This window comes from Scyliorhinus torazame, chromosome 2 (genome assembly GCF_047496885.1).
Source record: "Scyliorhinus torazame isolate Kashiwa2021f chromosome 2, sScyTor2.1, whole genome shotgun sequence".
Lineage (NCBI taxonomy): Eukaryota > Metazoa > Chordata > Chondrichthyes > Carcharhiniformes > Scyliorhinidae > Scyliorhinus > Scyliorhinus torazame.
In genome coordinates, this window is record NC_092708.1 from 211,976,727 (window position 1) to 211,991,505 (window position 14,779).

General features: G+C 51.6%; 1 protein-coding gene across 4 annotated transcripts in view; it reads left to right on the top strand.

Annotated features, from left to right (window-relative positions):
- LOC140395504 (receptor tyrosine-protein kinase erbB-4-like) overlaps positions 1-14,779 on the top strand; it is a 1,530,197-nt gene that overhangs the window by 892,805 nt on the left and 622,613 nt on the right. For all 4 annotated transcript variants that reach the window (XM_072483352.1, XM_072483369.1, XM_072483378.1 and 1 more), the window contains exon 4: positions 409-543. In XM_072483352.1, coding sequence (XP_072339453.1) covers positions 409-543 — 135 coding nt within the window. The remainder of the gene's footprint in view (positions 1-408; positions 544-14,779) is intronic.

The window sequence follows — 14,779 nt, forward strand, 5'->3', positions numbered from 1 at the left end:
TGCACATCGTAGTCAGCTGTCCAGGAAAACCACAGATTACAAAGCAGCATTCTGTTCAATGTAGCTTAGCCCTATTATCTCATTTTCCCTATGTGGCAGGGCATTTCACTGTTAGATAAAAGTGTGGCTGTCACGCAACGAGAAAACTGGATTAAATAGCTCAGCAACCTTAGCCAAGTTCAGTCTGGCAGAGCAGAACACGGGATTGGAAATGTTAGCCGGTGGAAACATAAAGAAAAAGCACTCACATTGGTCTTGGGGAATGTAAAATGTTCATGTTACCTTTGATATGGCCTGAAGGAGGTTAGAATTGAATCCAGAGCTGAGGCAGCAATTGGACTCAATCTAGAATTGCAATGTGTTTATTAATCAGCTATGCCTTCAATCCTGCAATCTGTTCTTCCACAGAAATCCTGAATGGAGGCATCTATATTGACCAGAACAAGTTTCTCTGCTATGTCAACACCATTCATTGGCACGATATTGTGCGTGACCCACCAGCTGCAGATATTATAATCGTTCCCACTAACACCACTGTGGCGTGTAAGTATCACACTTTCATATCTCCATTTAGGTAGGAACCAGTCACTGAGGTGTCTTTTCATAATAGTCCATTTTAGTATCAAATGACTGATGAACCTTATTTTAAAAAGTTTGATTCCAAAATTGAGGAGCGATGCTGTAGGGAGCTCTGGTCGGGGAATCACTCCCCACAGGCCCCCTCATTTTCCACCATCTTAAGTTAATGTATGGAAATTTAATGCATTAGGGACCAGGTTTTCCCAACCAGTTTGTCCTGTAAGTCACATACCATGTTGGGAATCAGCATTAGCATCTTTGCGCTGTGAGTGATTGATGATTTTTCAAAAATCTTTCATGGGATGTGGGTATCGCTGGCAAGGCTTGCATTTGTCACTCATCCCCAATTGCCCTTAAGAAGGTGAGACTTAGTGAGCTTTTTGTTCCAACCTTGTTGCTAGACATTGTAAAGCAATGGTTTCAAATGTGAGCCACCTGCGGTATGTGGCCAAGTCCAGATGCCAATAATTGCATTTTTGATGAATAAATCTAAAAATAAGTGATTGACGCCATCATTGTACATGCAGTTGCAATTATCAACGGTGGACGGTGTATTCATCTACCTTTCAATCTTTTTATGCATCGGAAAATGAAGACAGAGTGTGCAAATGTTTTCTCATCGTTGCACTTGTTCCATGGTGGCAGATATCAGGGGCGAAATTCTCCGGTATCGGCGCGATGTCTGCCGACTGGCGCCCAAAACGGTGCAAATCAGTCGGGCATCGCGCCGCCCCAAAGGTGCGGAATGCTCCGCATCTTGGGGGCCGAGCCCCAACCTTAAGGGGCTAGGCCCGCGCCGGACTAATTTCCGCCCCGCCAGCTGGCGGAAAAGGCCTTTGGTGCCGCGCCAGCTGGCGTGGAAATGACATCTCCGGGCGGCGCATGTGCGGGAGCGTTAGCGGCCGCTCACGGTATTCCCACGCATGCGCAGTGGAGGGAGTCTCTTCCACCTCCGCCATGGTGGAGACCGTGGCGAAGGCGGAAGGAAAAGAGTGCCCCCACGGCACAGGCCCGCCCGCGGATCGGTGGGCCCCGATCACGGGCCAGGCCACTGTGGGGGCACCCCTCGGGGCCAGATCGCCCTGCGACCCCCCCAGGACCCCGGAGCCCGCCCGCACCACCTTGTCCCGCCGGTAAGGTAGGTGGTTTAATTTACGCTGGGGGGACAGGCATTCTAGCAGCGGGACTTCGGCCCATCCGGGCCGGAGAATCGCGGGGCGGGGGGCCCGCCAACCGGCGCCGCGCGATTCCCGCCCCTGCCGAATATCCGGTGCCGGAGAATTCGGCACTGGTAGTGGAGGGACTGAATGATTACGTTGTTTGATGGACTACTCATCAATCAAGCTGCTTTGTCTCCGATGGAGTTGAGCTTCTCAAGTATTATTGCAATTGCACATATACAGGCACGTGTAAAGTATTCCATCAGACTCTTGCCTTGAGGATGGTGGAGAATCTTTGTGGAATCAGGGGAATGTGGCAGGGGGATGGGAACCGATGCAGGATGTCGGAGGAAAGTAAAACAGGGACAGAAACAAAAGGCAGCAAGGGGGAAAGCGTAAGCCAGACAAGCTACAGTCAATAATCAAAAAGGGCGACAGTACAGGGTACAGTGACGGAGGAGAGCTCAGTGAATAGGCCCAGTAATTTTTTTCTTTCAAATATATTTATTCAAATTTTCCAACAAATTTTCAACAACCCCCCAACAAGAAGAAAGAAACAAAAACACAACACTCAGAAATTATACATTGGATTCCCCCATATACAATAACCCCCCATATGACTTTTAAAAGCACAAATATGGAAATACACCGGACTCGTGGTGTACCTTGACGGCGAGAGCAACAGCGGTTCCGTCACCAGCGCCCTCAGGCTCGTGCCCACACAGGACGCCATCTCTAGCCGCCCCCTCTCCCTCCATTACCCACTCACAGATCATCGACACATTGGCAGCCCAATAATAGCCACACAAATTTGGCAGCGCCAGCCCCCCCTGTCCCTGCTACGCTCCAGAAACACTCTCTTCACCCTCGGGGTCTTATTCGGTCACACAAATCCCATGATGCTCCTGCTTACCCGTTTGAAAAAGGCCTTGGGATCAAAATGGGAAGGCACTGGAACACAAAGAGAAACCTCGGGAGGACCGTCATTTTGACCGACTGCACCCTACCTGCTAGTGAGAGTGGCAGCATATCCCATCTTTTAAAATCCTCCTCCATCTGCTCCACCAACCGCGTCAAATTGAGCTTGTGCAGGGCCCCCCAACTCCTAGCTACTTGGATCCCTAGGTACCGAAAGCTCCTTTCCGCCCTCTTCAGCGGTAGCTCGTCTACCCTCCTTCCCTGGTTCCCTGAATGCACCACAAAGAGCTCACTCTTCCCTACATTGAGTTAAAATCCGAAAAGTCTCCAAACTCCCGAAGGATCTGCATGACCTCCGCCATCTTCTCCGCTGGATCCGCAACATACAACAACAGGTCATCGGCATACAACGACACCCAGTGTTCCTCTCCCCCCCGGACCAGTCCCCTCCATTTCCTGGACTCCCTCAGTGCCATGGCCAGCGGTTCAATTGCCAGTGCAAACAACAAGGGGGATAAGGGGCACGCCTGCCTCGTCCCCCGGTACAGCCGAAAGTACTCCGACCTCCGCCGGTTCGTAGCCACACTCGCCACCAGGGCTCTATGTAGCAGCCTGACCTAACTGATGAACCCCTCCCCGAACCCAAACCTCCGCAACATTTCACAAAGATACTCCCACTCCACCCGATCAAAGGCCTTCTCCGCGTCCATAGCTGCCACTACATCACATTGAGGAGCCTCCGCACATTTGCATTTAGCTGCCTACCATTCACAAATCCCGTCTGGTCCTCATGAATCACCCCCGGCACACAGTCCTCAATTCTCGTAGCCAGCACCTTCGCCAGCAACTTAGCGTCAACATTGAGGAGCGAGATAGGTCTATACGACCCACAGTGCAATGGATCCTTGTCCCGCTTCAAGATCAAAGAAATCAGCGCCCTGGACATTGTCAGGGGCAAGGTCCCCCCCTCCCTCGCCTTATTAAAAGTCCTCACTAGCAACGGGCCCAGCAGGTCCACGTATTTCCTGTAAAATTCAACCGGGAACCCATCTGGCCCTGGGGCCTTCCCCGCCTGCATGCTCCCCAGCTCCTCCAGCCCAATCGGCGCCCCCAAACCAGCCACCTCCTCCTCCTCCACCCTCGGGAACCTCAGCTGATCCAGGAATCGTCGCATCCCCTCCTCCCCCGCTGGGGGGCTCAGACCTGTACAGATCCCCATAGAAATCCCTAAATACCTTGTTTATTCTCACCGCATTCCGCACCGTATTCCCCCCTCTATCCTTGACTCCACCAATCTCCCTCGCTGCCTCCCTCTTGCGAAGCTGATGTGCAAGCATCTGACTTGCCTTCTCCCCATACTCATACGCCGCCCCCTGCGCTTTCCTCCACTGTGCCTCTGCTTTCCCTGTGGTTAACAGGTCGAATTCCGTCTGGAGGTTCCGTCGCTCCCTAAGTAGCCCCTCCTCGAGGGCCTCTGCATAACTCCTGACCACCTTTAAAATCTCCCGCACCAACCTCCCCCTCTCTCTCCCCTCTCTCTTCTCCCTGTGGGCCCTAATGGAGATTAGCTCTCCCTGACCACCGCCTTCAACCCCTCCCAGACTACCCCCACCTGCACCTCCCCATTGTCGTTGGCCTCCAAGTTTCTTTCAATACACCCCCGCACCCGCCCGCACAACCCCTCATCTGCCAACAGTCCCACATCGAGGCGCCACAGCGGGCGCTGGTCCCTCTCCTCCCCCAACTCCAGCTCCACCCAATGCGGGGCGTGGTCCGAGATGGCTATGGCTGAATATTCTGTTCCCTCCACTTTCGGGATTAGCGCCCTATTCAAAATGAAAAAGTCTATCCGGGAGTAGGCTCTATGGACATGGGAAAATAAGGAAATTCCCTGGTCAGCGGCCTGGCAAACCTCCATGGATCCACTCCCCCCATCTGGTCCATAAACCCCCTGAGCACCTTGGCCGCAGCCGGCCTCTTACCCGTCCTGGACCTAGAACGGTCCAGTGCTGGGTCCAGCACCGTGTTGAAGTCCCCCCACCCCCCATTATCAAGCTTCCTACCTCCAGATCTGGAATCTGACCCAGCAAGCGTTTTATAAATCTGGCATCATCCCAATTCAGGGCAGAAACGTTCACCAGTACCACCCGCACCCCCTGCAACCTACCGCTCACCATCACATATCGACCTCCATTATCCGCTACAATATTCAGTGCCTCGAACGACACCCACTTCCCCGCCAGTATTGCAACCCCTCTGTTCTTCGCATCCAGCCCTGAATGAAAGACCTGCCCTCCCCATCCCTTTCTCAGCCTAACCTGATCTGCCACCTTCAGATGTGTCTCCTGGAGCATAACCACGTCTGCCTTCAGTCCCTTTAAGTGTGCGAACACCCGGGCCCTCTTGACTGGCCCGTTCAGGCCCCTCACATTCCAATTTATCTGCCGGATCGGGGGGCTATTTGCCCCCCCACCCCTGCCGACTAGCCATCTCCTTTTCTAGGCCAGCCACGTGCCCGGGCCTCCCACACCCTCCAGTCCCCCAGGCGGTGAACCCCCGCCCCAAGTACCTCTCCTACTTCCAGCTCCCCTTTGGCCAATGCAGTAGCAACCCAGTTCCCCCCAATCCCCCCTCACCCCACTCCCCCCCGTTAGATCCTCATCTAGCCATTTTGCTCCCCCCATGACACTCCCGTAAGTCAGCTGACTCCTGCTGACCCCGGCCTCTCCCGCCATTCCATCGACCCCCCAGTGTGAGAATCCCCCACCCCTTGGCAGTCAGTGTGCACTCCTCTCCAGCACTGCCCTTCCCCCCCCAGCCCCGCCCCCATCCTTCCCTAATGAGGGAAAAAAGCCCGCACTTTCCTGAGCCCCCCCCCCCCCCCCCCTTCCTCTGGCGCAGCTACTTTTTGCGGCCTTACCCCAACTCCCCATCTCCGGGCCTCCAGCCCCCCTCTTCCTCCGCGGGGCCCTGCCCCTCCAACACCGACGCCCACACTCTCCCACAGCCCCCACATCAAATCCATTCACCCATCCCCACACAGCACCAAAATAAAAAGAACATTCCCCAAACGCAGTAAATGCAGTAAACACAGTAAACATCCCCCCATGCCAAACCCTCAGTTTGAGTCCAACTTTTCAGTCTGGATAAAGTTCCATGCCTCATCAGGCGTTTCAAAATAGTGGTGCCGATCTTGGAACGTGACCCACAATCGCGCTGGCTGCAGCATCCCGAACTTCACCCTCTTCCGATGCAGCATTGCCTTAGCCCGGTTGAAACCAGCCCTCTTCTTAGCCACCTCCGCACTCCAGTCCTGATAAATTCGGATCTCCGTGTTCTCCCACCGACTGCTCCGCTCTTTTTTGGCCCATCACAGGACACACTCTCTGTCCATAAAGCGGTGGAACCTTACCACTCCAGCCCTTGGCGGCTCGTTGACTTCCAACCACCACAACCATCTTCCTTTGTGCCAGGTATGACTCCAACAAGTGGAGATGCTTCCCCCTGATCCCCATTGAGTCCTGTTTTGCCAGGGCTCCTTGATGTCACAGGCAGTCACCCTCACCTCTGGCATTCATCTGTTTTGTCCATGTTTGAACCAAGGCTGTAATGTATAAAGATGTGCCGGTTAGATGGGGTTATGGGGAGAGGATAGAGGAGTGGGCCTAAGTAGAGTGCTCTCTCAGAGGATCGGTGCAGACTCGATGGGCCAAATGGCCTCTGTCTGCACTGTAGGAATTCTATGGTTGTATGAATTTTGGGGGAGAGACTTCACATTTCCACTTGCCTTGATGTGAAAAACAGCTTCCTGACATTTGAGGCAACTAATATAAGATCACCCCATAATCCTTTGTCTCCTTAATAGGAAATAAATGGGATGTTGTTATAGTCCTAATGAAGGTCCCAGGATCAGGACCATAAGGTTTCCCATGACCTCCCTGGAATATAAACTTCCCCTTTAAGGGAGTGGACTCCCCCTTCAAGGGGGATGGCGCTTCTCCAGAACAAGGGGAGCCCCAGCTGCATAAAACAACAGCCTATTTGCAGGTTGGAGAAGGATACACTTACGGGAGTCGAGGAGAATTGGAATTGTGTTCAAATAAACCTTGGGCACTATCTGGCATGCCGGGTCCGCGCAAGGCCGGCGCCAGGTTATACGGCGCGGCCGCCGCTGTGCACATGCGCGGCCACGGACCCGGCCATTCTCCATCCATATCTGCAGGGGGCTTTATGTGGGGCAGCTGCTAGTCCCCCACTGGGCGGAGCATTGGTGCGGGGGCGCCGCCGACTTTGTGGTCGTAAGACCAGATGCTTCCTCCGGACATCGCCCAAAATCGCAGAATCCAGCCCCTTGTTTGTAAATTTCTACTATCGGCTATGCGTCCTACTTATCACAGATTCAACAGATATGTTGTGCCTCGATACAGCCTCTGTTCTACCCTCCCCTAAGATGGCCACCATTTGTAACTGAAAGAATGCTTCTGAAAGCATTCCACCATAATGCAGGAATACAAACAAAAATTAAATTAGGAACAATAGACCGTTGGTGCTGATGAGAGGAAATTGGTCCCATGGAGTGAAGATAATGGGCTGACCAAAATCAACAGTGAGCATTCAGAGAATTTTTGCAGTGAAAGAAATATTAATGATTAACCTCAAAGTTGCAAAGCATATTAATGAGTATCCGATAGAACTCCGCAAGGAAGGCTCAGGAATGCTTTCTGTCATTCCAATTGCTTTTTTTGCTTAAAATTTCAAACGGGAGTCATTCCTGGGATCCCACTGAGTATCAATGGGCATTGCAATAAGAATAACAATGCCGTTCATTTCTCAGCTGGGAATTCCAATAAAAGAGAGTGACATGAGCCAGTTTGGACCCTGCTCCGTTTAATTGCTAGAAGCCCAATTTGTGAGATTTGAGATTAAGCAAAAATAGTTGGAACAATACTGTTGGAGACAAACTCTTTTTCAAAACAAAATATTTCAATGTATTTAAAGTAACATGGTGGGATTAAAGCTTGCAAGTCTGGACAAACTGACTTGCTTTTCATGTGGATTGCCGAATGTGGCCATCCAATGCCATGAATATGAATTTGCTGCTGTGACTCCCGATAAGTAATTAGAGATCATTAATTAACACTCCATGATCTACGGTTACAGCTGTTATTGCTGAATAAGACTTGTGAATTCCCCGCTGGGGTGAAATCATTTCACAACAATTCTGACATATTAGTGAAACACAAGAGGCATATTTCATATTCAGCCTTGCCACAGGAAGGTCAAAGCCATTGGCTGCTCGCTTTTCTGGTGCTGACTGCTGAAGTGTGCAGTCATAATGAACAGCAGATCCCTGGGAGAATCTGACCAGCTATTATTAAAAACCGGGAATGCTGTTTGCTAAACTTAGATGACATTTAGCAGGAATAAATAGCAAATACGTTCCAATTCTCACGAGAGCAATTTGTTTTTGGGAAGTCAGAAACGATTAAAATATGACTGAATTTCACTCCATTCTCAATTCCGAGCCTCGATCTTATTATCCTAATTTGTTCAAAGTGCTGAAGTGAAACATGCAACATGCAGGATATGGAGTTTGAATAATTGGGACAGGTGATAGATTATTCGTATTACGTGAACATTCGACTCATTACTCTGAACTTAATGAAATAGTCATTGTACACGTTCACGGTCAGACTTCACGTTCACTGGGGACCGACACAAATTGTTTAGAAACTGAACAAACATTCTTCCAATCACTTCAACTTTTAATTGGTCTTCACAGACAGAATGACCTTTTACCCCCTTGGCCCACCACGAGGTCCACCATGGCAGGACCACGTTGGTGAAGACCATCCAAGGCTCCCCCCCACCCCCCCCCCCCCCCCCCCCCCCCACACACACACACACACACACACACACAGACACAAAATGTATTGCCTGCACACAATCCCCTCTACCAGAATCTCCAACCCCCACCCCTAGGGACCCCTGTAATAGAAGGGGGCCCCACTGGGACCCCTGTAATAGGGGGACTCTCCATAGGGACACCTGTAATAGGAGAGCCCCACAGGGACCCCTGTAAAAGGGAGAACCCCCACAGGGACCCCTATAATAGGAGGCCCCCCACAGGGACCCCTGTAATGGTGAGATCCCCCCAGTGACCCTTGACTAAAATGTCCCCCCATAAGGACCCCCTTCCTGAAGGGATCCCACCACCCCCAGAAAATAGACCCCTGTCTGGAAGCTTGAGAGCAGTTCAGACAGGGTAGTGAGAGGAATTACAGCTCGAACACATGAAACTCCAGCAGTGGGATTCTCCAACCCCCCGTCGGGTCGGAAAATCCCCGGGGGTGGCGCAAAAGGTTGGAGAATCCCCGGAGGGGTGGCGCAAATCCCACCCCGCTGCCCCGAGGCCGGCTGCCGTATTCTCCGGTGCCGTTTTTCGGGTGGGGGCGGGGTTCATGCCTCGCCGGTCGGGGGCCGTTGGCAGCGGCCCCCCCCCGGCAATTCTCCGGGCCCCGATGGGCCGAGCGGCTGTCCATTTTTGGCCAGTCCCGCCGGTGTGGGTTAGACATGGTTCCACATGGCGGGACCTGGCAGGTAAGTCGGCGGGGGCGGTCCTCGGGGGGGCGCGGGGGGATTCGACCCCGAGAGTGGCCCCCACGGTGGCCTGGCCCGCGATCGGGGCCCACCGATCTGCGGGCGGGCCTGTGCCGTTGGGGCACTCCTTCCTTCCGTGCCGGCCCCTGTAGCCATGGCCGGCGCGGAGAAGAGAACCCACCGTGCATGCGCCAAAACACGCGCCGGCGGTTCCGCGCATGCGTGAGATCACACCGGCCATTTGGCTCATGTGTGAACTCGCGCAGTCCCTTCAGCGCCAACCGGTGCAGCGTCAACCCCTCCGGCATCCACCTAGCCCCCGGAAGTACCCTGGAGAATTCCGCACTTACGGGGGCTGTTGACGCCGGAGTGGTTCGCGCTTGTTTTCCCGCCGGCGTGGATACTTAGTCCCTGGAAAAGCGAAGCCTGCCCCATGTGTCCATTCTGCAAGGAAGAACAGGTGTGACCTGCGCTTGGCTCCCACAGATCCATTAGCTGCAAGCCATTCATAGCTTTCTAATCGTGGTTTTGATTTATACCTTCTACAAAGCATCTACAGATTTGATTCATTCATCTCCCCTCAAGCTCAGCGGCCTAAGTGGTGAAACCCCAATGTTTGCAAATATTGACCACATCAAAGAGAGATAAGTGCAGTGCAGTCACACTCTTGAGTGATTGGAATGCACTTCGTGATTGGAATGGCAGCCTGATATCGAGAAGCCCTCGCAATATAGGCCATGCATAAATTTGCATGGCAAGGAATCAGGAATTGCTTGCCGGTTTGCTCTCCCAGGGGGATCGTAAACCAATTGCAATTGCAATTCACCCCCAGCGGGAGAACATAGGGCTGGATTCTCCGATTTTGAGGCTATGTCCGGAGGAAGTGTCTAGTTTCACAATGAAAAAATCAGCGCGGCCCGAGCATCGACCCTCCGACCAATGAGGGGCTAGCAGGCACGCCACGTAAAACACACGGCCTTCACAAAATAAACGGCTGGAGAATTGCCAGGTCCATGGCCGTGCATGCCTGCAAAGATGACCTGCAGAAGTTGCACTGGACAACATGGCGCCAGCCGTGCGCGGACTCGATCTGCCAGATAGTGCTCCCCTGGACACCCAACCCCCCTCACCAGCCCCGGGCCAATCCCCACCATTCCCCCCAGCCCACGCCGAAGCCCCCCAGGCCAGCAGCATGGTTCCCCCCAACTGTGTCGGTGCTGGACACAGTTCGCAGCCGCCACGCCGGGTTCCTGAAAACTGAGAGCACACGTGCCCCGCGCCGTCGGGAACTCAGCCTATGGGGGGGGGGGGGGGCGGAGCATTGGGGGAAGACCTTCAGGTGACGTCCTGAGGATGTCCCAATGGCATACGGCATACTCCCCGATGATGCCGTTTTGGAGGGGGCGGACCATCCGAAAACAGGCGCCCCCAGATTCAATCGTAAAAAGGGATTCTCCGCCCGATCGCTAATTACGATATTAGCTTCAGGCAACGGAGAATCCCGCCCCAATCTCCCAAAAGGTGAATCCAGCCCTTAGTCTTTGAAAATCTCCCCTTATTTTTCATTGAGGAGAAAATTGCTGTGGAGATCTTATGGTGCAGTGGGTAGCATCCTTATCTCTGAGCCAGAATCTCTGGGTTTAAGTCCCACTCTAGTTCTTGAAGGCCAAGAAAGGTGTGTTCATAATGTGGCCAAATATGTTGATTATCATCCTGCAAATCTTTCCAGTATGCATACGGCAGACAGTTTGAGCCAGAAAGACTCCTGGCCAACGAGCGCATATAGAAGGCAATGGCAAACCACTGCAGTGTCTTGACAAGCAAAATCATGGGCCAACATATGGATGTCCATGGTCACCAATGCCCTTTTAAGGCATAGCACCTGAAGAGAGAGAGAGAGAATGGGCGGGATTCTCCGGTATCCGGCGGGCGGGCCATCCCGGCGCCAAAGAGTGGCGTGAACTACTCTGGCGTCGGGCCGCCCGGAAGATGCGGAATCCTCCGAACCTTCGGGAGCCAGGCCGGCGCTGGAGTGGTTTGTGCCGCGCCAACCAGCGCCGAAGGGTCTCCGCAGGCCGGTGCGAGTTGGCGCATGCGCAGGGGGTTTCTTCTCCGCGCCGGCCATGGCGGAGCTTTACACAGGTCGGCGCGGAGGGAAAGAGTGCCCCCACGGCACAGGCCCGCCCGCAGATCGGTGGACCCCGATCGCGGGCCAGGCCACCGTGGGGGCACCCCCCCCCCATATATTCCCCCCCCCCCCCCCCCCCCCCGAGGACTCCGCAGGCCACCCTCAGAGCCAGGTCTCGCCGGTACAAACTTTGTGTAATTCACACCGGTGGGACCGGCCAAAAACAGGTGGCCGCTCGGCCCATCGGGGACCGGAGAATTGCTGGGGGGAGGGGGGGGGGGGGGGCACTGCCAATGGCCCCCGACCGGCGCGGCGCGATCCCCGCCCCCACGAAAAAACCGGCACGGGAGAATTCGGCAGCTGGCATGGAAGCGGCGGGGCGGGATTCATGCTGCCCCCCCCGGCGATTCTCCGGCCCGGCGAGAGCCGGAGAATCCCGCCCAATAAATTGCCTATGGCAGCATCCACCATTAGGTGATGAATATAAGGTTATTTTTATTAATCTATAAAGTAGAGGTGGAATGAGGGAAGAGACTCGAGAAACTCACTGCACAGACCCACTTGGTGACCAGAGACAGGATCTACCATGTGACAGTTGACATGGAAAAATGGAACATCCTGAGGTTGTAATAGGTGCTGTATCAATCTATTTTTTTCTTTCTTTGGCCTACTTGCAGACGCATCTGAGAAGCTTCTATTAACCCACCTGCCTGCAAGAAAAGATGGGAAAAGGGGTAAAATTAGTGGTTACCTTTTTCACACAAAGCGCTCTTTTAGGTCTTTTTTCACATAGACTGTACTGCATTGCAGAAAAAAATCATGTCAAACTTCACCAATATCTCACAGCTCAAAAAATCCCATTGTCGTGGTAAAAGGAACTGTTTTGGACTGGAAATCTGTCAGGCGGGATGCACTACAGGGTGTGTTGGGGGACTGCCATTTACAACAACCCGCACTTCGAATTCAAGGGAACAACATTGGAAGTGCTGATGGCAAAACAGGGAACATGCCAAATTGGAATAAAAGTGGGGGAAATGTACAAGAGGGTGTGTACAGGCCAGCAGGATGGACAGATAGGTAGCAGATGCAATTTAATGTCGACAAGTGTGAAGTATGACATAAAACAGGGAAAGAATTCAAATTCCTGGGGCATTGAAACCGGTTCTGGGGGAGGCGGGACCAGTACAAACCGGACGGTCTGCACCTGGGCAGGACTGGAACCGATGTCCTAGGGTGGGTGTTTGCTCGTGCTGTTGGGGAGAGTTTAAATTAATGTGGCAGGGGGATGAGAACCGATGCAGGAAGTCGGAGGGAAGTAAAATGAGGACAGAAACGAAAGGCAGTAAGGGGGAAAGTGTAAGGCAGTGAGGCCATAGTCAAAAATCAAAAAGGGCCACAGTACAGGGTACAGTGACTGAGGCGAACTCAGTGAATAGGGCCAGTAATACTAAAGGGAATAAAATGGGAAGTAAAAACATAAATGGAAAGCAACGCAGCAGGTTATTACTTGAAGATATGGGTTGTACGATAAGGAAAATTAGGAGAAAAGTTAAAAGGAAAAATGACTTAGGAGAGGTTACTGATAGAGGTGTTAAGATTGTAAACGGAGGTATAAAAGGAAACATAAGGATACTTTACCTGAATGCTCGTAGTATTTGGAATAAGGCAAATGAGTTGAAGGCACAAATCATCGTGAATGACTATGATTTTGTGGCCATTACTGAAACATGGTTAAAGGATGGTCATGACTGGGAGTTAAATATCCATGGGTATCAAACTATTCGGAAGGACAGAGTGGATGGTAAGGGAGGTGGCATAGCTCTGTTATTCAGGGATGACATCTGGGCAGTAGTGAGGGATGATATCGGTGCTATGGAGGACAAGGTTGAATCCATTTGGGTGGAAATCAGGGACAGTAAGGAGAAAAGGTCACTGACAGGAGTAGCCTATAGGCCACCAAATAGCAACATTACGGTGGGGCAAGCAATAAACAAAGAAATAACTGATGCATGTAGAAATGGTACAGCAGTTATCATGGGGGATTTTAATCTACACGTCAATTGGATTAACCAGGTCGGCCAAAGCGATTTTTCACAGTGCTCAGCAAAATTTTACACAAACAAAAAGGAAGGACGGTAGAAAGAGGGAAAATCGACCGTGGATATCTGAAGGAAAAAGCATACAAAGTGGCAAAGATTAGTGGGAGACTAGAGGATTGGGAAATCTTTAGGGGGCAACAGAAAGCTACTAAAAAAGTGATAAAGAAGAGTAAAATAGATTATTAGAGTAAACATGCATATAAAAACAGATAGTAAAGGATTCTACAAATACATAAAACAAAAAAGAGTAACCAAGGTTAATATTGGTCCTTTAGAGGATGAGAAGGGAGATTTAATAATGGGAGATGAGGAAATGGCTGAGGAACTGAACAGGGTTTTTGGGTCGGTCTTCACAGTGGAAGACACAAATAACATGCCAGTGACTGATGGAAATGAGGCTATGACAGGTAAGGACCTTGATATGATTGTTATCTCTAAGGAGGTAGTGATGGGCAAGCTAATGGGGCTAAAGGTAGACAAGTCTCCTGGCCCTGATGGAATGTATTCCAGAGTGCTAAAAGAGATGGCTAGGGAAATTGCAAATGCACTAGTGATAATTTACCAAAATTCACTGGGCTCTGGGGTGGTCCGGGCGGATTGGAAATTAGCAAACGTAACACCACTGTTTAAAAAAGGAGGTAGGCAGAAAGCGGGTAATTATAGGCCAGTTTGCTTAACTTCGGTAGTAGGGAAGATGCTGGAATCTATCATCAAGGAGGAAATAGCAAGGCGTCTGGATGGAAATTGTCCCATTGGGCAGACGCAGCTTGGGTTCATAAAGGGCAGGTCGGCCTAACTAATTTAGTGAAATTTTTTGAGGCCATTACCAGGGCGGTGGTCAACGAGGAGCCAATGGATGTGGTATATCTGGATTTCCAGAAAGCTTCTGACAAGGTGCCACACAAAAGGTTGCTGCATAAGATAAAGATGCATGGCATAAAGGATAAAGTAGTAGCATGGACAGAGGATTGGTTAATTAATAGAAAGCAAAGAGTAGGGATTAATGGGTGTTTCTCTGGTTGGCAATCAGTATCTAGTGGTGTCCCTCAGGGGTCAGTGTTGGGCCACAATTGTTCACAATTTACATAGATGATTTGGAGTTGGGGACCAAGTGCAATGTGTCCAACTTTGCAGATAACACTAAGATAAGTGGTAAAGCAAAAAGTGCAGAGGATACTGGAAATCTGTAGAGGGATTTGGATAGTTTATGTGAATGGGCTAGGGTCTGGCAGATGGAATACAATGTTGACAAATGTGAGGTTATCCATTTTGGTAGGAATAACAGCAAAAGAGAT